Source organism: Megalobrama amblycephala, linkage group LG12, assembly GCF_018812025.1.
Source record: "Megalobrama amblycephala isolate DHTTF-2021 linkage group LG12, ASM1881202v1, whole genome shotgun sequence".
Lineage (NCBI taxonomy): Eukaryota > Metazoa > Chordata > Actinopteri > Cypriniformes > Xenocyprididae > Megalobrama > Megalobrama amblycephala.
In genome coordinates, this window is record NC_063055.1 from 20624618 (window position 1) to 20648579 (window position 23962).

The 23962-nt window shown below is 35.0% G+C and overlaps 1 protein-coding gene across 3 annotated transcripts in view; it reads left to right on the forward strand.

Annotated features, from left to right (window-relative positions):
• The window catches only part of ipo11 (importin 11), a 194969-nt gene that overhangs the window by 33792 nt on the left and 137215 nt on the right, over positions 1-23962 (forward strand). For all 3 annotated transcript variants that reach the window (XM_048209570.1, XM_048209572.1, XM_048209571.1), the window contains exons 6-7: positions 19766-19898; positions 20676-20734. In XM_048209570.1, coding sequence (XP_048065527.1) covers positions 19766-19898; positions 20676-20734 — 192 coding nt within the window. The remainder of the gene's footprint in view (positions 1-19765; positions 19899-20675; positions 20735-23962) is intronic.

The following is a 23962-nucleotide window of genomic DNA, read 5'->3' on the forward strand; positions in this document are numbered from 1 at the left end:
TGGCTGCTAGAATTGCAGAAATAAGACACCTGTACCATACCAAGTTGCAGGGAGACTCACAATTTTGACAAGTGATTTATCACTGGCATTTGTTCATGTTAATGCAGGTCCTTTCTTCTCCACCAAGAAATAATTTTCATTTGACCCCTGAAAAATCTTTTCTTAACATCACAACCAGCCGACGGTGAAGAGCTTCCTCAGAACAGTGATTCCCAACCAGAAATTGATTTTGCTTTTGCTTTGTTAAACCTGTAAAAAAGAAATCATGACTTAATTAGATCTTGTTTATAAATAATTTCGCTATTAATTCTTTCACTAGCACATTTCTGCATGAGCTCTCCTGAACCCTTAAAAGCTCATGCACTTCATTAAGAAAGAAACTGGAAAGTTTTTCTTCTTCAGTATCTGTAATTTTAAGTGAATAATTTTTAAAATTGGCCACTTTTTTATGAGTATAATGCTGAATAATGTCCAGAATTAATGTGGCTGTCAGGGTACATGAGACAAAACAGTTTGGAAACACTAACTTAAAGGTGCTCTAAGTGATCCTGGGTGGAGTAACTTCCTGTTGACGTTCGAAGTGTTGTCAAACAAAACACAGGCTAGCTAGACCCTCCCTCCTCCTCCTCCTCCTCCTCCTCCCCTCCCCTCCGTGCTTCCTGAAACAGTCATGAACGCACATTTAAAATCATTCTTGTCGGTTATTGGCTGGAGCATGTTTATTATGTTTTGTGGTCCAGGCTGGACCAGTTTGTTTTTATTGCCGTTTTCGGAGCTTGTGGCGACTACAGAGACCGCATTTTTTTACAGTGTGTTCAGGGGACAGGCAGCTAGCAGATAGTGAGGAGATGTTTGCTGTATGTGACAAAAAATGTTTTGGCCTAAAAACGCGTGACATCGCTTAGAGCACCTTTAAAACACTAAATGGCACTAAATGCCTTTTTAAAAAAATTTTTAATGTCCTTTTTCTCATTGTACGTAGAACAAAATTAATATAAAAATTCTGCTGCAACATTTTATAATTATTTAACTCTTGCATTTAAAGAAATAGTTCACCCAAAATAAAAAATATATTTTGAGAAATGTCTCCATATAAATGGAAGCACTGTTTGAATTTCTTCTGTGGAACATATTTTAAAGAATGCTGGTAACCAAACAGTTTTGGTTACCATTGATTTCCATTTATATGGAGACTTTTACCAAATATATTCTTTTTTTAATTTTTTATTTTTGGGTTAACTATCCCTTTAAGTGCAAAAACATGCAGGTTTGAATGACATAAGGTGAGTAAATAATGACAGAATTTGGGTTTTTGAGTGAACTATCCCTTTAAGACTGCTGTTTGACATGCTGTTTAGAGGACAGGTTACTTTTCATATAGACTCATAAAGCACTGTCCAGGCTCACTGTAATAAAATAAGATTAATGCCTAGTGGGTGTGAGCAGGCTAACAAGACAGAATTGAGTGTCCATATGGGAACTATAGTCATCAGCCATAGTAATAAACAGATCTGATTTTATTGTGTAGGCATAAGGCTCACAGCCGGCGTCACATTAGCCTTGAGGTTTTCAGAGAGGAAATCCGTGACTCCCTAATTCAAAGCAGAAGTGTGCTTCAGCACATCAGTAGAGCCACATATCATGCGGCATCTATGAATGCGGCAGTTACTTTTGAATTCATGACATGATGTGTCCAAAGGTGTGACTGATGTGACAAACATACAAGCAAGCTCCTCTCATCCAGGTGCTTGTCACATGGGATCTTCTGATTGTTGATGATCAGCAAGCATGTTTCATGCACAGTTATAATATGGTCTCTCAGTCATGAACTGCATTTTTTTTTTTTTTTTTTTTATGTTTTTTATAATGTTCTCTGAGGTCCATGTATAATGTTAGCAAATTTGACATAAAAAAATATCCTAATTTAGAAGTAATTGGCTATTTTCTATCCTGTTTTCGACCCTCTCTTTGTAACACTCTTGTGCTGCATTCAAGACTTGGAAGTTAATCCCCACTGCTATGATTGGTAATAGTTTGCATTTTAAAGTAATTTTCAATAATATCCCAGTCATTACACATGTGGAATTCAGTGCGTTTACTTGTACCCTCGTAATGCGATTATAATAGGATTTTGGCAATATTGCGATTTAAAATTTACCTCATGTAAACTAGGGCTGTCAAAATGGCTGAAAAGCTAAATTCGAAATTCTTTCTGAAATATTTGCAAAATTCTAATTATATTCGAATTCTAAAGGCAATAATGATAGAGGAAAAAAGTGCTTTATTGTCTGCTATGCCCACAAGAGGGCGCAAGCGAGCGCAATAAGCAAAATACATCAAATCAAGCATCGCATCTTTTATTGAATTGAAATGACATTCACTTTTTTTTTTCTCAAATAACTGTTTTCAAATAAAATGTCATTAATGTGCATGCAAGGTAACAAAAAGTGCATAAATACTGTTAAGTACATCACGACACTAACCTAAGAAAACACGCTTCAACAGACAGCGTAATGTTTGTACTACATGAACACAAAATAGTGACCTGCCTTTCAGAAACAATCCGCTCACTACACATATTGCTCGTCAAAACACCAGAAGTTGTTTTTTTCTTTTTTCTTTTTCCCAGCTGATGAAAACACGCGCTCAGCTCTGGGGGTGTGTTTCCCGAAAGCATCGTTAGTCAACTATGGCCGTATGTCCCAATGAACTCTATTGGTAACGACGGAACTTGCGACCATAGTTCGCTTTGGGAAACGCACCCCTGACTGATGTGGCAGGTATGGTCAAATATGTCTTTGCCAGCTGCGCAATATGTGGAAACAAATCCCGATTTAGAAGGCAACAAACCTACACCTCAAATACCAAGGATGCTCCAGTCTGCAACAGCGTGCTAATTAATCATCTTTATTTATATACAGTCCTTATCCTTATGTATTTGTGAGGTAGTTATTGCATTATATTAGTGTTTAAGCGAAGACGCTACAGAAAGGTGTTTATCTCATTGAATCCTTTGCCAACTGCGGAGCATTAGCCACTTTTCCAAATGGTTCTAGGAACGGTAAGGAACGGTTCCAGTTATATTTCCAATTGAGATTGGTACAGCACGGCATTATTACAAACAGTTCTTGGCCCTTACATTCTCAGCATTGTTGGCTAACCATGCTGGTTAAATGCGTGTAGTGATGTCGCCACTCAGGATTGGTCACTTGTCTGTTGCCTGGCTGCCAGTTTGTCTGTAGCTGGCTAAGCTCACTATTTGAGTGACATAAACACAAGTTGCAAGTTTTTTCAATTGCTAACATACTTTTGTCCAATCTGTAGTCACATTTTCAAAACTCTAAACACATTTAGCAGAACATCCGTCTGTTGTGACCATACCATTAACACAATTCATGTCGTTTTCATACAAAATACAATCAATTAACCCGTTTCTAAAATGCTTGCATTTTCTTTTCGTATAAGCTTACCCCATACCAAAATCATGGATCTTTCTCATCTTACTTTCAAATGCGTAAACACCGCAAGTCAGAAATGAAGACCTAATGTTCCAATCTTTAAATATAGGATAAAACAACACAGAGGAGCAGAGAGAGAAAATAATGTCTGGGTGAAGTAGAAGAATAGATGGAGGAGAGGGGAAGTTGGATCAGGACAAGGGAGAAGAAGAGGTAGAGGAGAGAAGGAAGAATGTGTGCTGGACTGTGCATCTCTATGGTTTTCCCTCTTACACATGTAGAACCTATGAAAGCTTATTTCTGCCGTGAATAGAAAATAAAAAAAGGTAATTGTGATTTTTTTTTTATTTTTTTTTTTTATCTCACAATTCTGACTTTTTTCTCTCAGTTCCAAGTTTATATCTCACAATTCTGAGAAAAAAAGTCAGAATTGTGAGATGTAAACTCACAATTGCAAAATAAAAAAATATTTTTGATTAAAAAGTCACAATTATCTTTTATGCTTTTTTTATTCTGTAAGACCATGCATGTTGGATTTGTTGTTGATCAACGGCAGCAATTTCATGTTTTCATTTCAGTAAAAGCTTTATACTACAGTGATTTTACTACAAAGATTCCACTACCACTGTTACATATATGCAGAATATGTGGTCTGCATAGGGCACTGGCCACCAAGGGGACACCATCCCACCCTCTATGGGAGCACCATCAACACCACACACCCACCCCCAGAAAGAGATTTCTGAAAGAGACACTGAAGTTCTGCATAGGGGACTCATTTTACCAGTAGCTGCCCTGAGCAATTCTGTTACTTTCTTCTTCTCTTTTTCTACTGCACATTCTATAAAATAATGACTCACTTCTCTTGCCTAGAATGCACACATTCAACACTCAACCAAAAATGTAGAATGGCTTACATGCATTATACTTTTAATGCAGTAAAAGGAAACTGAACTTCATATTTTCTGCAGGTAGAACTGAAACATGGCAAGTTGGTATTTTGACAGTCATTGCGCTTTGATTAACTATATGTTCATGTTGGATAGAAAACTAATGCTAGTGTTTGACAGAAAAACTCTATTTTGAATCACGTTTGCTGTGTTTTGATAGAGTTAGTATGTGTTGAAAAAGGTTTTTAGCATTTTTAAATGTAGAGTTTGTGTTTATTTAACAAAATATGGTTTTGGGCAGAAAATTAACTATTTGGCTAATTGTGTGATGTAGGTGTGTTGCTGTGTTAAGAGTTTAGAAAAAGTACTGTAAAGGTGCCCTAGATTCAAAATTTGAATTTACCTCGGCATAGTTGAATAACAAGAGTTCAGTACATGGAAAAGACATACATTGAGTTTCAAACTCCATTGCTTCCTCTTTCTTATGTAAATCTCATTTGTTTAAAAGACTTCCGGAAAACACGCGGATCTCAACATAACACCGACTGTTACGTAACAGTCGGGGTGTACGCCCCAATATTTGCATATGCCAGCCCATGTTCCCAACATTATGAAAGTCATTAGACAAGGGCAGCCAGTAACGTCTGGATCTGCACAGGTGAATCAACAGACTATGTAAGCAAGAACAACAGCGAAAATGGCAGATGGAGCAATAATAACTGACATGATCCATGATAGCATGATATTTTTAGTGATATTTGTAAATTGTCTTTCTAAATGTTTCGTTAGCATGTTGCTAACGTACTGTTAAATGTGGTTAAAGTTACCATCGTTTCTTACTGAATTCACGGAGACAACACAACTTCATTCTTTATAAATCTCTCCAACAGTGTAGCATTAGCCGTTAGCCACGGAGCACAGCCTCAAACTCGTAGAGAATCAAATATAAACATCAAAATAAATACTTTACTCACATAATTCGAAGCATGCATACGGCATGCATGACGAACATCTTGTAAAGATCCATTTGAGGGTTATATTAGCTGTGTGAACTTTGTAAATGTGCTGTAATATAATTGAGAGCTTGTGTGGCAGGGAGCACGCGAATTAAAGGGGTGGCGCGCTGAAAAAATCAGTGCATAGTTAATGATGCCCCAAAATAGGCAGTTAAAAAAATTAATAAAAAAAAATCTATGGGGTATTTTGAGCTGAAACTTCACAGACACATTCAGGGGGCACCTTAGACTTATATTACATCTTGTGAAAAAGCATTCTTGGGCACCTTTAAGTATTGGTAAACGCTTGTTAGCAATTGAAAAAAAAAAACTGTAATAATACAATTAAAAGAAATAACTGATCATCCTCCATTACACGGTCGCCATTTATATATAATACATCTGTAAACTCTTGTGTTAAAAAAAGGCAACGACGGACACGTTTGTATTACGTTCCATTACGTTCCAGCCCCACAGTGGGAAAACAAAAACATATCTGTACTGGCTGTGCTGGATTGTCAAGGAATGAAACGGACTATCGCTTTGTTGCTAGATTAATCCTGTGTTTGTGTCTTTCTCGTATTCACTCACCTCCTACTACATGCGTGAATTGTTGGGTGGGGCTAAAGAGGCAATGATGTAAAAGGCATTGATCTTCTGCACTTTGACATCATACCGAGACAAAATCTTAGTCATTTATTTCTCATTTCATGACCCCTTTAAAAATTAAGTTCAGACTTTAAATACACTTTATAGACTTGTGAACAATACAAGTTGTTTGGTCACTAGAAGAAATATTTTCTCTCAATATCAAGACATTGTTAAAATGATAAGAGTATTTTGTATGTACTTTTTTCCCCCTCAGCAGCGCTTCAACAAAATGACAGTAGCTGTTTTAATATCCTGAGGTTTAAAGACACTGATGTTCAGACCACACAACAAGCGTGCAATCTCTGTTTTTAAAAATGCTTGTCTCTGTTTTGACTGAGCATTTACAGAAAGAAAACATGTCTAGTTGTACAGTTGTACAGTCAGTGTGGAGCTGACAGCGGTTGATATAATTGGTCTCTGAGTGCAAGGATGATATAAAAGGCATAGCAGTAACAAAGCAGAGCAAAAAGTAGTGAAGTGAAAAGCAATATGTTTTCATTGTTAAATAAAAAATAAAATATATTTTCTATGTATTTTGTTTTTATCTTGCTTTTTGTCGTTTTGCATTGCTTTGCTTTGCAATATCATCTGCAGTATATATTTCTATGTTTATCATTGCATCAAAGCAAATGAAATCTATATTATCAGATGGCTTGTATTTTGTATTAAAGCGAGCAGAATCTTTTTGCACATTTGCACTTGATGTGAACAAGCCTTAAAAGTGAGTGTGTTTTAAAGAAGTTTACAGGTACAATGATATCATGTGACATGTTTTCATTATGCTTCCCATCTGGTAAGATATATGCCATAGTAAAACCCAGAGCGCTTATCTGTAGACTACGTGGGTCCTGAACCCACAGCATCGTTTAATATTCAACAAGTGTTCACTTGCTTTTAGAGGCTCCTGGAGCTCAGTATAATTCTCCAGTGGTTGTATTGTAATGAGACTTGCCAGGTGCTTTGCTGTTGATAACTCCCAAGTCTAGAGGCCCAATACACCTCAAAGCTCCAGAACTGATATTTTTTATTTAGGCTAGGCACTGAACACCTGTCATAGGCATATTTAATTGTGTGCGCATGTGACAGTCTTCATCTGGAGGTGGGGATTGTATGTAAACCACAACTGCACGCTGTATTCCTCAATATTTAGCAACTTGGGAGCAAAGTTGCTTGTAATCTTACTTCTAGCTAACGAAACGGCACAGAAGCGTCTTCTGTTAAATGTCGATAAATTTGCAGCGAGCCTCTGCGTATTATGAGGAATTAGCACAAATTTTCCTACCTGTCTTTGTCGAGAAGTTTGACTGTGGTCCAGAAAAATTAAAAATTTTGCGAAAGTCTGCTTGGATATAAAGATGATGGATTAGCTTTGCTCACCGTACCAATGGCAGCAATTTGTTTCTGGTAGTTTTGGGTCACTTTTAGGATTTATTTGCTAATAAATTTTAAGAAGTGAAATCTGCCTCTTTGCAGTAAAGCTACACATAGCGTGAAAATGCTTTTGAAAAATGCTTTTTTCCCCCCTTCAAATTCTGTTTGAGGCTTTGAGCCATTTTTCTGGTATGTCTTCTGTCTGATGTTGTAAATTAGTCTGCGTTTATTGAGCGCTTAAGTGAATTTACAACCTAGGTGAGGAATAGGAGAGATAAAATAAATCGTCATCATTGGGAGAAATCATACCAACCTTGAGCACAGTGAAACTGGGACAAGCCCTTTAATGACAGTGGATATATCAGGTATTCCAGTATTTTATGTCAAACAAATCAGTGACGTGCAGAGGCCAAAAGTGGTGTTTGGTTTTATCAGGTAGTTTTCAGGAAGTAGTATTCAGGTAAATAATAGCCTACAGCAGATATTGAAGTCATCTTGTCGTCTAAGTTGCTCCATTCGGCACAAATCGAGCACATGGTTTGTGCCATTAAAAGAAACCCTATAACTATGAAGCCTTCTTAAATATAATGAAAAACCAAACTCTCCAGTCTCCACTCCGTGTCGCTTAAATAGTTTCAAAAGGTGCAGTTCGTTTGTGCTCGGATCACCCAAAATGGTTGTTAGGGCTGGAACGATGCGTAAATGTAATTGATTGCATTGATTACAGAAATACGCCGATTAGCATGGAGTGTGTTGACATGTCGCACTGTTTATTTTGAAGCCCAAAAAATGCATTCATCCATCATAAAAATAATCCATAAGGCTCCCGGGGGTTAATAAATGTATATAATAACTGGTTTCCGGTAGATGGCCGTACGCATCGTTTTGCGGCAAAAGAGTGACCCCTGATCTGATGCATGATGTAATGATGAATACGGAAGCGCCAGAGGATAGAGCAAAACAAAACACCGTTCAGGAATTAGAAGTCTAAAACGAGAAATTTGAAAGAGTCTGAGGGTTTCCATATAAGAGAAGAAGAGCTTGAGTTTGTTGCACAGCCCTATTTGTTTAAACCGCGAGAGGCGTCTAAGCTTACGATACTCCTACATCCTGCATCATATATTGCATCAGGGGTAACTCTTAAAGGTGCCCTAGATTCAAAAACAGTGAGTCTCAAACTCCATTGTTTCCTCCTCCTTATATAAATCTCATTTGTTTAAAAGACCTCCGAAGAACAGGCGAATCTCAACATAACACCGACTATTACGTAACAGGGTTGTACGCCCCCAATATTTGCATATGCCAGCCCATGATTGAGGCATTACACAAGGGCAGCCAGTATTAACGTCTGGATGAAATGCATTAGACAAGGGCAGAACGTCTGGATGTGCATAGATGAATCAACAGACTAGGTAAGCAAGCAAGGACAACAGCGAAAAATGACAGATGTAGCAATAATAACTGACATGATTCATGATAACATGATATTTTTAGTGATATTTGTAAATTGTCTTTCTAAATGTTTCGTTAGCATGTTGCTAATGTACTGTTAAATGTGTTTAAAGTTGCCATTGTTTCTTACTGTATTCACGGAGACAAGAGCCGTCGCTATTTTCAGTTTTAAACACTTGCAGTTTGTATAATTCATAAACACAACTTCATTCTTTATAAATCTCTCCAACAGTGTAGCATTAGCCGTTAGCCACGGAGCATAGCCTCAAACTCATTCAGAATCAAATGTAAACATCAAAATAAACACTGTACTTACGCGATTAGACATGCTGCATGACGAACACTTTGTAAAGATCCATTTTGAGGGTTATATTAGCTGTTTGAACTTTTTTAATGTTGTTTAAGGCAAGCGCGAGCTCCGTGGGCGTGGAGCACGAGATTTAAAGGGCCACACACCCTGAATCGGCTCATTTCTAATTATGCCCCAAAATAGGCAGTTAAAAAAATGAATAAAAAAAAATCTATGGGGTATTTTGAGCTGAAACTTCATAGACACATTCAGGGGACACCTTAGACTTATATTACATCTTTTAAAAAAAAGTTCTAGGGCACCTTTAATGCACAAGTCGACTTGCGCAGTATGTGTAAGGTCATCTGCCGGAAGCTAGTTATTTTAGTTTAAAAGTTTTAAATATGGATTTTTTTCATACAAAAACCCATTCAACTACCATTATAAAGCTTGGAAAAGCTTGGAGCCAGGATATTTTTTAAATATATCTCTGATTGTGTTCGTCTGAAGGATTATAGTCATATACACCTAGGATGGCTTGAGGGTAAGTAATTCATGGGATAATTTTCACTTTTGGGTGAACTAACCCTTTAACTAAAAGTTTAATTAACTGATCAGAAAATAATTAGATTAATCTTAAAAATAATCTATAGATTGACTAGTCATAAAAATATTTGATCGATTAATCGATCATCAAAATAGTCATTAGTTACAGCCCTAATTCTAATCATCTAATGTCTGTTCATTGTAGCACCAGAAGCAGGCCATGGTTGAACGTAAACATTTACCATGGTGTATATCTATTCAAGTTAGACCAACAATTTAAAAAAAATAAATAAAAAAAATCCCTGACCTCAATTTTGGGCGAGGGCAACTGGCAACAAACAGCTCCTCATCCTCACTGCTAGTCTTCAGTTGTGATTATTTTCTCTGTCAGTTGCAGAAGTTGTTGCAGAAGTTGATGTCATTGCTGCCACACACATTTGTTTGGAAAACTCTTGACTTTAAATCCAGAGTGTAGGTGAAATATTCAAGTTTCCATTAAGAGGCTATACTTAGTTTTAAAGTTTACTTATTTAACTGTGTCAAATTAGTTTGCAGAGGCAGGAAATAATTAGTTTGTGCTGATCCCTCTGTCTGACCTGTAGCATGACATAAGCTGCTGCTTCTGTTAATGGTCATGCCATGTTTTGTACAGTGTTCTCAATGTGCTCGGTAATGATTGTGCTTTGCAGAATTATTCTGAAAACAAGACATATTATGTTATGTTATATCTTAAAAAAGATTATAATAAAAAGTTTCCGTGGTAATTTGGTAATTACTGTACATTAAGCAGATTGTATATACTTATTATAATGATGTGAACGTGTACTCTCAGATGATTATTTCGGTGGTACCTTCACTCTGGCTTTTCGTAATTGCTGATCATTTCACCTGTTACTTGACTGTCTTGTCAAGCCCACATCATACAATATAAATGCACAAATAATAACACCCCCCCCCCCATCCTATTGGAGAGGTTTTTTAAAATGTGTTTTCACGGTCTACACATCATTTGCTCTCATTGCTCACATCCCGGCCACCTGGTCTTTCCAACAGTTGCTACATTTGCACTACAAATGGCAAATAACTATGTTGAGCCTTTTGGCAAATGTAAACCGCATTTGCAGTGTAGCTCAAAATTTCAATACTAATTGTGCAGAATAAAGTGATGTCTTTGGATGCACAAATTGGACACCTTTGGCATATTCTACAGATGGTCTTTCATCTGTAAAATGAGGATGTTGACGTCTTTCAGAACAAGAACATTTGCATTTTGCAATATATCAAATTGCAGTCTACTGATAGAGGTAGAAGATGCGCTTCTGTTGCGTTTGAAAATAAGGATAATAAATGAGTGCTGTGTGATGGACTTTTGAAATGATGTGGCAAAGGCACCTCTCTTGGAGATTTTTTTTTTGTTTGTTTTTTTTCTAGTGTTCCAATTTCATGTGAGGTTTATGCATTATTTAAATTCTTGAATATGTAATATTTAAATATAAAATGCCTTTTATTAATACATTTTTAATTTTATATGTTTGTAAACATGACTGATGAGTGATTATTATCATTTATTAATGAGATTAATGGATGCAAAAGAGACATCCTAAACTTTATTTGCTGGTGATCTTTTTCTGGAGGAGACACAGGCTCCTTTAACGGTGCTCTTGCAATAAATGCAGTTATCTGCAATACAATGTGCAAAACCAAATGGGAATTTGTGATGTATGTAAGTCCCAAGGTCACTTTTCAATCCATAGAAATCCTTTTTTATTATCCTGTCCATTGTAGACAATTTCTATTACCTGTATTCTCCAGCTGTCAGTTCACAAGATGTTCTTCCTGTAGCGACATGTCGAGTGTATGTTTTGTCTTCTGCTATACTATGACTATTGCTGTGGTGTAAATGATGTGCCACATGTGCAAGACCAAAGTATGTCCAGGGAAATACAGTATACTGTGATCACAACCTCATGTGTTAAAGCATCACTGACAGCAGATTAATGTGATCCTGTTGAATTGGATTTGATAGAAAGAAAACAGTTCTGTGACCTCAATCGAAAGTCATTATTGATTGTTTTTAAGAAAGTGTGTGATAAGAATGGTGATGTTGTTTTTATGTGAAGTATAGTTAAATAAATATTAATATTGCTGCCTCTTTGTGATCTTACTTGTGGAAACTTACAAAACAAGCAGTATAAACAGTAATGCAACACCTTTGAGTTCTGATGTAATGTGGAGAAATGCAATCTAAAAGTTAACCATCACTTAATTACTCTACTTTTTGATTCTCCCAGATTGTTCCTATAAAGTGGAGACTAATATTTTTTTTTTTTCAGAACACTATTGTCATATCCTCATCCTATATAAAATGTATATATTTATTTCTCGATTTGAATCGATTCTCATTTTGATGAACTGATATCGATTCTTTTGGATTTAAGAATCAATATTGGTTCATCAAAATGAGTATTGATTAAAATCGAGGAATCAATATAGACATTTTAAATCACAATAAGCTTTGTGCTTTGTTACTTTTTATATGAAAAAGTCTCAGCTTTCAAATTTTGTCAATTGTATTATGAAATTCAATCAATAAATCCCGTTTTGGTGCTGTTTATTGTGGAATGACACATCTCTGTTGCCATCTTAGATCAAGCGAAGTGGCACATGAACATGTTCTTCAATATTTAATGTATGTTTTAATAAATCTGTCATGAAAATAGCCACCATTTAAATGTTTATATTTCAAAAAACGAATTGGAGTAGAAACATAATTATTTAATTAAAAAGTTATTATTTGAACATTATTATAACATTATTATAGTATATAATAATGTTATAAGAATTATATAACATTACAGGGCTCGATAAGAAGGACTGCCCGATGGCCCGGGGCCAGTGTGAACGACGCTCGGGACAGTAGACGGAACGGTCACTTGCCCGATTGGGCCAGCGCTGTAGGGTGTGCGTTATATATTGTCTATGATATCGTAATTGTTGATTTAACGATCTGATACTATCGAGAATGTCCCTCACTTTACAAAAACCAAACAAAAACACACCCATTGAGTGCACGCATACGCTACGTGACGTAGTCTAGTATGTTAGACTAGTGCGCGTGCATATTTAGAGTGTACGCTTTCACTGTGTGATTTAGTCTTAAAATGCCTTTAGAAAAAAAATGCCCCTGTATATATTTCATATTTATATAATTTAATATAGATGACCAATATTACACAAAGAGTGCCGTTTTTCTCCAAATATTAACATGATTACAAATGTGATATTGATTTTATACAGCGTACAGTTTAATGTACAAGAACGTAATATCAAGTGACTTACATTTTAGACACCAAATCGTCTGTTTCGCTGTATTTCGCCAATGAAAACAGTTCCAAAGTCCACAGAATTGTTTTGTGTCTCTGAGCAACACTTCCTGAATGAATCAGCCGCTTGAATGAATCGGTTGAATCTCAATGATTCGCTCATTAACAGTGATTCACTGCCACCTACTGGCTAAGTGTCTTCATTTTTTTTTTTTTAATAATTTCAAATAACAGTATTTAACGTTTTATATTTTCAACATTAAAAACATTTTTATACATCTATAACTGCTCTTGACTGATTAACTTTAAAAAAGTTTAATCTATTCTATAGTTATAGTTATATAGTTATACATTAGATTACAATTTCTGTACCTGAAATCTCCTGTTTAAACTTACATGAAAAAATTGAAAAGCACCATTTATTTAATTTATATGTTTGTTCTGTTGTATTTATTTGTGCTATTACTTGTAATTTGATTATTTGTTACTGTTTTATTAATTACTTTTTTATTTGTCTAACAATATTTAAAATATAAGTTAATCTAGTAGCTTTTGGTGTCATAACCCTATTTATTGAGGTTAAATGTAACAAAGACAACAAAAACAATAACTATGCTTATTTTATAGGCCCATTTTCTCGTCTTTTACTTTTATTAATTTTTTGTTGTGGGGTCATTGAAAATTTTGACGGGGCAAGTCAAAATTTGAACCACTGGCCCAACTGGGCCAGTAGAAAAAATCCTTAGTGTTGAGCCCTGCATTATTATAGTAAAAACTTCCTTATGTGTAATTTAAATTTTTGTATTAGGGCTTTCGATTTAACTCGTTAATTTAATAAATTAGCTATGGTAAATAACATGTTGAAATGAATTATAACAACTTTCAACACACAAATGCATCTAATATGATAAAACAGCGCTGTGTTACCCCACATACGCATGACTGGAAGAAGCGTTTGTCTGCGGCATAATAAAAGATCCACTGCTCTCGAGCCATGTCATGTGTCGTGACTCGTGCTTGTCTCTCATTAGCAATTGCTCCAGCGGCCTCGTTCTGCACCAACGGTTTTCAGCCACACCCTGCTTCATACTACAGTAATGTTAATAAATCTTTAATACATTAATTCATGCATGAATATGATTTCTGCCCAAGTCTTGTCGGATTCTTTTCCACCGGCTATAGACGTGAAGATGACACCTCCCATGATTCCGCAAAATCAAGGTATTAAGCTACGCCTTTGTTTTTATTTTTGGTTGTAAACATATAGGATATACTATTGAACTCAATTATTTTTTTTTTAATTTTTATTTCAATTTTGACTACTTTAACCATAATCCAACATTTGTTCCCAAATGATCTAGCTGTAACTTGCTAGAAAATGTCATTCACACAAATCAGGGTTTTAAACCATAGACATCTGATAAGAGGGTTGCAAACCTCAGTCCCCCCCACCCACTGACCATTTTTCGAAAAAGGGAAAAAAAAAATTTCACACCATTTTTTTTTCACCCTGTTCGTGTAAAGTGCCATCCTTTTGTCACACCTTTTAATGCCTATAACACTGCATCTTTTTTTGTGCATCCAACTTTCTGTAAGATGTACTGAAATGGGTCATAAATTTTCACTTTCATGCATCTCTCATGGGGATTCAGTAAAGCATGTTGCCATAGTGATAAGAAGGCCAAGCCCCAGTCAGTGTAGATATGTGCCTATTCTAGGTATGGACTGCAAATTGCTTTTTTTTTTTTTATACAACCTCACTGTGAAACATGTCTTCTGTAATATTTTAGTAGAACAGGTCCCACTTTATATTAAGTGGCCTTAACTACTATGTACTTACATCAAAAAATAAGTACAATGTACTTATTGGGTTCATATTGAATTGCAAAACACTTTTGCTGCTATTGAGGTGGGATACGGGTAAGGTTAGGGAAAGCTTTGGTGGTATGGGTAGGTTTAAGGGTAGGGGTAAGGGTTAAGGGATGGGTCAACAGTGTAATTATAAATGTAATTACAGAAATTAATTACAGATGTAATTACATGCAGGTGTTTTTAAAATATAACTACAGTGTAAAAAACATGTATGTACACAATAAGTGCACTGTATCAAATGATTAATTTAAATGTAAGTACATAGTAGTTAAGGCCACTTAATATAAAGTGGGACCGTAGAATATGACGCTTTTCTCTATGAAGTGAATTTTATTTTTTTTCCCCCAATAACAGCTGCATTAGTGAGTTCTGCTTTAATACATGATAGTAATTTAATTGTACTTTCTTTCAAGTAGTCATCATTATGTTGTTTCCTCCCATGAAAATGCCATTTATCATTATACAAAGTCATTTATTATGCAACTCATATATGTAATTAATGCTAATCATCATCTGCTATGCAAAACAGAAAACAGATTGAGTTTTTGTTCTTGTCTGGCAGCTCTTCTGAAGTGCTCTTCAAGGATAGCATTCTGTGCTGCAGTCTTTGACGTGCTCGCGTCCTCTCTGGTGGTTTGAGAATATCTTTAAATGAACCGTGGAAGATATAACTGCTGACGTCTCACTGTCCTTAAGCTATGAAGAAAACATTTTTCTCTGCACTGGATGATTTTGTAATGTGAACTGAATGAATCACCGTTTTCTTCATAATGTGTGTTGGTTGTTTGGTTGGCCAATTTTTGTTACATATGCATTTTTTTGTCATTCTGAGATGTTTCTATTTTTGCTTACCCCATAATGGAGATTTATGTTGATGCTGTAATGCCTGAAATAAATTAAGCTTTAAAAAATCACTGCCCTTTAGAAATATTTGGGTGCTGCCAAGTGAATGTTGATCTCATCCATTTATTATCGCTAAATAAACCCCTTTAGGTTTGTAGAAAATCACCCTTATTTTGAATTAATGCATGACTAACTGTACTTTATTCTGTTAATTACACAGCTGTTTAACAAATGAAGATACAAACTACAATGGCATGAAATAATGATTTGAGTTAATTATTTTATTATCTAGATCTTATGTGTTTTATGCAGCTATTACATAAAAAAATTGCCCTATAGCATTGAGACAACACTGCAACAATATTAATTTTAAAAATGTCATATTGCTATCTTAATCTATTATATATTAATCTACACTACCATTAGGCTTGGGCGGTATCCAAATTTTGATACCGTCAAACCTCCTCCCTATTTTACCTCGGTATACGGTATTACCATGAATAATTAAAAAAATTATGACGTAAGGCTCAGACGGTGTCACCAAACTGTTGGCTTGTGCGTAAACCGTTCAGAAACTGAATACCAAACACTAATACTGAAACAATAACAAAATAACATGCACAGCAATATTAACAACTTTTATTAGCAATAAATAGCAGTTTATAAAAAAAGTGCAAATACAACAGTCAGAATTAAATTGACATAAACATCCAGAACAGTTTTCACGCAGAGACGCGCACACAAATCACTTAAATTAAATCACACTGCCCGAACAACTTTTAATAACAAAGAGCAGCTTATAAAAAAGTGCAAATAGACCCATAACAGTCAATCAGAGTTGAATTAACATAAACATCCATATTATAAAAAATATTGCAAAGCAATAGGCCTAAATAAAAACTTCTTCTTTCCAATATTGTTTTTAACGAAAACCAAATAAAAATACCTGAATCAATTAAATAAAAATAAACACAGTGCGAATAGGAACGAATGGCAAGTGGCATCAAATCTAGTTAAGATTTTTCGCTAGAAAAACCAGCATTTTTACTTTGTCCAGCTTTAACAGGGCACGTTGTGGACCGACAACTTTACCTGCGGTGCTGAAAACGCGCTCCGATGGTGTGCTTGTGTCCTGCCGACGGATGGATGGATGGATGGATGGATGAATTAATGAATGAATGATGAATAAACGATTAAATGAATGAATAGGCCTAAATAAACAAATGAATGAATAAATAGGCATAAATAAACGAATGAATGAATGAATAGGCCTAAATAAACGAAATTCGTTTATTCAGGCCTATTTATTCATTCATTCGTTTAACAAATTAATTAATTAATTGGAAAATAAACGAATGAATGAATGAATAGGCCTAAATAAACGAATGAATGCATAAATAAGTAAGTCCATTAATGTATATTATTCCATTTGGTCAAATTTGCATGCAATTTTTTTTTAAATAAGTCCCTAATGCGCATCAAGCCTGCATTTATTTGATAAAAAATACAGAAAAAAATTACGGCATAGTCCGAGGGCGTGCTCAGTTTTTTTTTTTGCCTCTGGTCATGCAATGCGTTTGTGACAGCCAAGTTTAAATTGTGAGGCCCCCATTATCGTCGGCTGCGTACTGGCGGTGGACCTAGTCTAGATGTTGTTGGTTCTGCATCAGGAGGCGTTGAAACTGTTGCATTACGTGAACTCGGGTCCATCCTCGCAGCAGTGAGTGGATGGTGGTTTCGTATATGCAACCGGTCACCTTTTTGTTGCACAATTTGCAAATTGCCTCGTCCGTATTTACCGCCTCTCCCTTCTCGTTCGATCGAAAGCCGAAATACTGCCAAACTGCAGAAGTTGTGTTCTTTCTCGAGACCAGGTCACTCGGTGCGCGACTCGCCATCTTTCCCGCTCTCTCTCTTTCTCCTCCACGCTGTCACGTGATGACAACCATGCATACGCATTTTTAGGAATTAAATAAATTATATTTAATATTTAATCCTTGTCTCCTATATAAGTGCATTGTTTTTTTTATGACGGTATTGAAACTGATACCGTTGCTATTTTTAGATCCCGCGGTATACCATATTACCGTATTACCGCCCAAGCCTAACTACCATTCAAAAGTTTGGGGTCATTAAGTTCAGAGGTGTAAAGTATTTGAGTAAATGTAATTAGTTACTGTACTTAAAGGTGCTCTAAGTTTTCTGGGCGGAGTAACTTCCTGTTGATGTTCGAAGTGTTGTCAAACAAAACAGAGGCTAGCTTCACTGGCATGTCTCTTAGTTGTCGAGGACTAGTGCATATTTTAGCCTACAAGTACTGTTAAAATCAGATACTCTAAGACTTTTACTCAAGTCGTATTGGAATTGGTGACTTGAAATGGAGTCATTTTCGCTGTAAGGTATCTGTACTTTTACTTAAGTATGGTTTTCAGGTACTCTTTATGTTTTTAATTAATTAATACTTTTACTCAGCAAGGATGCATTAAATTGATCAAAAGTAACCATACGAAATAATTCTATTTCAAAACACTGAAGACTTGTGTAATGGCCACTAAAGTGAGGCTTTGCCATTACAGAAAAAATACTAATTTGAAATGTATTAAAATAGAAAACAGATATTTTAAATTGTAATATTTCATGTACTTTTTCTGTTTTTGAGCAAATAAATGCAGCCTTGATGAAAGACACTTCTTTTAAAAACAAAAATAAATCTTACTGACCTTATTTTATGTAGTATATATTTTGAATTTATTATTGTTTAGTTTGATAAGTCAAAGTAACTTTTTTGTGAACTTTTTTGTTGATTTTACACGTCAATGCCTTGTTTTTTCTATTCTTATTTCCTCCAGCTCTTGTGCTTCTGAGTGATGTTTTTGTTTTCTGTTTTTTCCCCATTCATTTCTTTTTGTTTAACTGTATGATGAATGAATCTGCAAAGCTCCCTCTCTCTCTTAGCAAATATTAACTGATATTATAAGTAAAGAGATAGTTAAGAGATAAGGAAATACATTCAAAAATTACATCAGGAATCATTAAAGAGCTGAATTAGCATCCAGAGGTGTAGGTAGAGTGAAAAATGTGGTTTTCTCCTTCATGAGGAAAAGCATTTTGGGTAATCCTGCTGCTTTTGCACAGTAGTAGCATTGGGTACTATATATATATATATAATTACCTGCGTTCAGATTTAGCATTTTCCTTCAGGTCAGTCCTATGTTCATAATAAAAAATGTGTTTAAATGTCAGATGTATTATCTTGTCCTTTTAACAGTTAAGGGGTTTTCCCATGACTAACAGTGCTAGCATTTGTCAGTTGCGTCTTGTTCCATTTTCAAAACAATTCAGTCTTTTCAATATAAAAGTCTTCGCTACTGACTGACACACTCATAAAGACAGTCTTTGCCACTATCTAATGGCATGAAAATGTAACTTCTGTTGCTGTTCACGATCAGGGACTATTTTTTCCAGCGGAAGGAAGGCTTTTAGAAAAGTTTACTTCATGAAAGTTGCATTGATACATATTTCTGGCTTTAATATTTGTATTGTGTGGTATCCATTTTATAAAAGCAATAAGGTACTCGAGGCTAGTGCTGTATCGTGAATAAGTCACGGCTGAAGGGGTTGCAGGCACTATTCTTCGTGTTGTGCCTAACAACGCCCTTCAGCTGTGACTTATTCATGAATTAGCATAGCCTCTCGTACCTTACATACATTCATACATACATATACATATATCATCAAAGAGCTGAATTAGCATCCAGAGGTGCAGGTAGAGTGAAAATGTGGTTTTCTCCTTCATGAAGAAAAGCATTTTGGGTAATCCTGCTGCTTTTGCACAGTAGTAGCATTGGGTACTGGCTTTATCTGTCTTTGGTACACCAAAGTAAAGTTAGCATAGTGGGCACATCATATCAAAGATGCACTGAAGAAGCTAAGACTTTAAGCATATCTGCCAAATATCTCAGTCAAATTGTAGCTCTGTCCTATGTTAATGCCTCCTATAAATCATCACAAAATGCTAATTTAGACCCTCTGTTATTGTGCTTCTGTTTTTTTCTTTTTTTTTTTTCTTTTTTAGCTGGCATCAAGCATCTATAGCTTTGCCTGCTCTCTGTGGAATCATCACACGGACACATTCCTACAGCAAATCTACGCTGGAGACCAACAGACTGCTCTTAGCTCCCTGGAGCGTACTCTCCTCTCTCTGAAAGGTATATACACACACACACACACACACACACACACACACACACACACACACACACACACACACACACACACACACACACACACACACACACGCACACACGGCCAGTGCTGAAACACTTATGCTTCTTAGAAAATTTCCCAGCCTACGACTGCAGATTACAGACTTAAGCAGACTACACATAAAAGCACAGTCACTAGTTGAGTTAATGTTGCAAACCACTCACTGCTCTTGACTGGGTCATTTTAGTAGCTTTAAGCCCTCCGCAATCGAACATGAACAGAGAGTTAGGCTTAAAAACTGAAACAGTACTGCCTTTTTTAATTACTTTTTATTACTTGAGTTGAATAATTACTTCACTCATTATACTTATATTTGTGTAATTATTACCAGTGTAGTATTTATGACTATTAACTGAGAGAATACATGGAATATTTGTACTTTTAAAAATAAGTCATTCTGCAGGATAATTTTGAATGTGTTAGTGAAGGCAAAAGATGTTTTAAAAGACATTAAAAGAAATGGTAACAGTTTTAAAATTAGCGATATACACTTTCTTTTAACCATTCATGTAAATCCTAGTAAAATAGTGAAATAAGTGAGTGAAATAAGTGAACTATTATATTTATTGTGCATTAGACTAATCATGTATGGTTATATTAAGGGTTTTCCCTTTTTTCTTCTGCCTTATTTAGCATATAAATAATTTAAATAATTTAATTGGTAAATAAAATATTTAAGATCTAATGGTTTTGTATTGATTGTTTTGTTCCACTTGCAGTTCTACGGAAGCTTACTGTGCATGGATTCAATGAGCCACATAACAACATGGAAGTCATGGTGAGCTTTTGAGTATTACAAAAAATACATGGTGTATCATGTGTATATATATATATATATATATATATATATATATATATATATATATATATATATATATATATATATATATATATATATATATATATATACAGTACAGTCCAAAAGTTTGGAACCACTAAGATTTTTAATGTTTTTAAAAGAAGTTTCGTCTGCTCACCAAGGCTACATTTATTTAATTAAAAATACAGTAAAAAACAGTAATATTGTGAAATATTATTACAATTTAAAATAACTGTTTTCTATTTGAATATATTTCACAAAGTAATTTATTCCTGTGATGCAAAGCTGCATTTTCAGCATCATTACTCCAGTCTTCAGTGTCACATGATCCTTCAGAAATCATTCTAATATGCTGATCTGCTGCTCAAGAAACATTTAATGTGTACAATTGTACAAAATATTTGTGTACAATATTTTTTTTCAGAATTATTTGATGAATAGAAAGTTCAAAAGAACAGTGTTTATCTGAAATCTAATCTTTTGTAACATTATAAATGTCTTTACTGCCACTTTTGATTGATTTAATGCATCCTTGCTGAATAAAAGTATTCATTTCTTTAATTTCTTTAAAAAAAAATAACAATAAAAATTCTTACTGACCCCAAACTTTTGAACGGTAGTGTATAATGCTACAGAAGCTTTGTATTTCAGATAAATGCTGTTTTTTTTTTTAACTTTCTATTCATCAAGGAATCCTGAAAAAAAAAGTGCACAACTGTTTTCAACATTGAAAATAATCATAAATGTTTATTGAGCAGCAAATCAGCATATTAGAATGATTTCTGAAGGATCATGTGACACTGAAGACTGGAATAATGATGCTGAAAATTCAGCTTTGCGTCACAGGAATAAATTACTTTGTCAAATATATTTAAATAGTACACAGTTATTTTAAATTGTAATAATATTTTACAATATTACTGTTTTTTACTGTATTTTTAATTAAATAAATGTAGCCTTGGTGAGCAGACAAAACTTATTTTAAAAACATTAAAAATCTTAGTGGTTCCAAACTTTTGGACTGTACTATAACCTAACAGTTAAGGGGTTTTCCCATGACTAACAGTGCTAGCATTTGTCAGTTGCGTCTTGTTCCATTTTCAAAACAATTCAGTCTTTTCAATATAAAAGTCTTTGCTACTGACTGACACACTCATAAAGACAGTCTTTGCCACCATCTAATGGCATGAAAATGTAACTTCTGTTGCTGTTCACGATCAGGGACTATTTTTTCCAGCGGAAGGAAGGCTTTTAGAAAAAGTTTACTTCATGAAAGTTGCATTGATACATATTTCTGGCTTTAATATTTGTATTGTGTGGTAACCATTTTATAAAAGCAATAAGGTACTCGAGGCTAGTGCTGTATCGTGAATAAGTCGTGCAGTCGTGGCCTAATGGATAGAGAGTCGGACTTGTAACCCAAAGGTCATGGGTTCGAGCCTCAGGTCCGGTGCTCTCTCCACCCTCAATACCACGACTGAGGTGATCCCCTTGAGCAAGGCACCGTACCCCCAACTGCTCCTCGGGCGCCGCAGCAATGGCTGCCTATATATATATATATATATATATAATTACTAGTGGGTGCAGGACACTATAGTTCATTTATGTAAGTGAGGATAGCAAAATAAAGTAAACATTTTATATGTAACATTTTATACCCAAAAATTCTTCATACAGTGGACTACCAGTAAAATTGATGATAAATTTGGAACCAAAAATTATTCAGACACTGTGACCTGACTGTGTTTTCCTTAAGTGTTATCTGACATAGTGTTAGATTAAAATCTCAATCATAGGTAGAATATTTGTAGTCTCAGTCATCAGATTAGAAACAGGCGCCTCAACCCCTGTGATGTGTGGCAACAGCAGCAATGACCAAGCAGACACAGATCAAGTGTGGTACAAAGCATTTTTAGATTTATGTAGGAAGAAGGGTCATATTTATAGACATAGGTCAAACAACAATCTCCAGGGTGGCTTGAGCATCCAATCATACAACTTAAGAATCAAACCTTACCATGTATGGCATTTCAAGAAATATAATAACAAATAAGAATTGTTTGTGCATAAATGTGTGTCTTCAACTTCTGGTTGTGTGTGAGAATGTCAGTTTGTCCAAGGACGACTACTTCTTGTTTTGTCTAGGTAGGTACATGATGTGCACAATGGAAAAATCCCAAGACACAAAGAAAGTCAAAAAGTGAAGCCCAAGAAATAATAAATTATTTAACAAATAGTTAAGATTTTTTTTCTGACACAGTGTAACTCTGAGATCTTGTCATATTTTATTACCATTTTTTTTTACATTATAGTAAATGAACTGTATTAATTAATGAAATGTTCAAGGTGTCTGAATAAATTTTGGTTTGACTTTATATGTAGCTAATTCCATTTGCATTCACTGCGGTTCAAAGGAACAAAGGAATGCCAGGTTAAATTCAGAAACTGAGTAGTTGTTTGCAAGTAAAATCAACCTGAGGGTTATGATGTTAGTGTTCTGACATTAAAAATAAATCATTGCACATAAATGAGATGCCCGTTCTCAAGTGGAAGATAGGGGATGATAAAAAAAAAAAATAGGTCAGTGTGAATATTTAATGCATTACATATATCCTGAGGTAGTGCATTAAACATTAGAAAATCACTACTTTAAACACATTTTCTGCCTTGCTTTGACACATAAGAAATAACAGTGATTTATTTGTTCACTTTGTTGTATTTAAATGAGTTAAAAGAGAGTTTTGTCACAATGTAATCTGGATGCGAGGAAAATTTGCCGACACAAAGCACACGCTGAAGTGCAGCCAGCCCCTGCAGGAAGCCCATATGGTGCCTTCATCTTTTAATGCATCTGTGGAAGTTGGCTTATCAGAGATAATTTTCAAATTACATTGTTGCGATCCTTCCTACACCTTAATGAGTCTTTGGAGAAAAAAAAAAAAAAAAAAAACTGAAATTGGCAGGAAACAATGAGTCAAAGAAAAAGTTTTGTAGCTTTGTTAGTGCAGTGCAACAATGCAGAAAAATATTTGATGTAATAGATGTTACGCTGAGATTTAAAACGTATTTGCTAGTCTCAAAGGAAGATTACTTCTTATGAACATATATAGTATATGAGGATATTTCTGTATAGGACTTGGTGGTGCATATCGAATATTCACAGTATATTCAAAATGAATACAATGT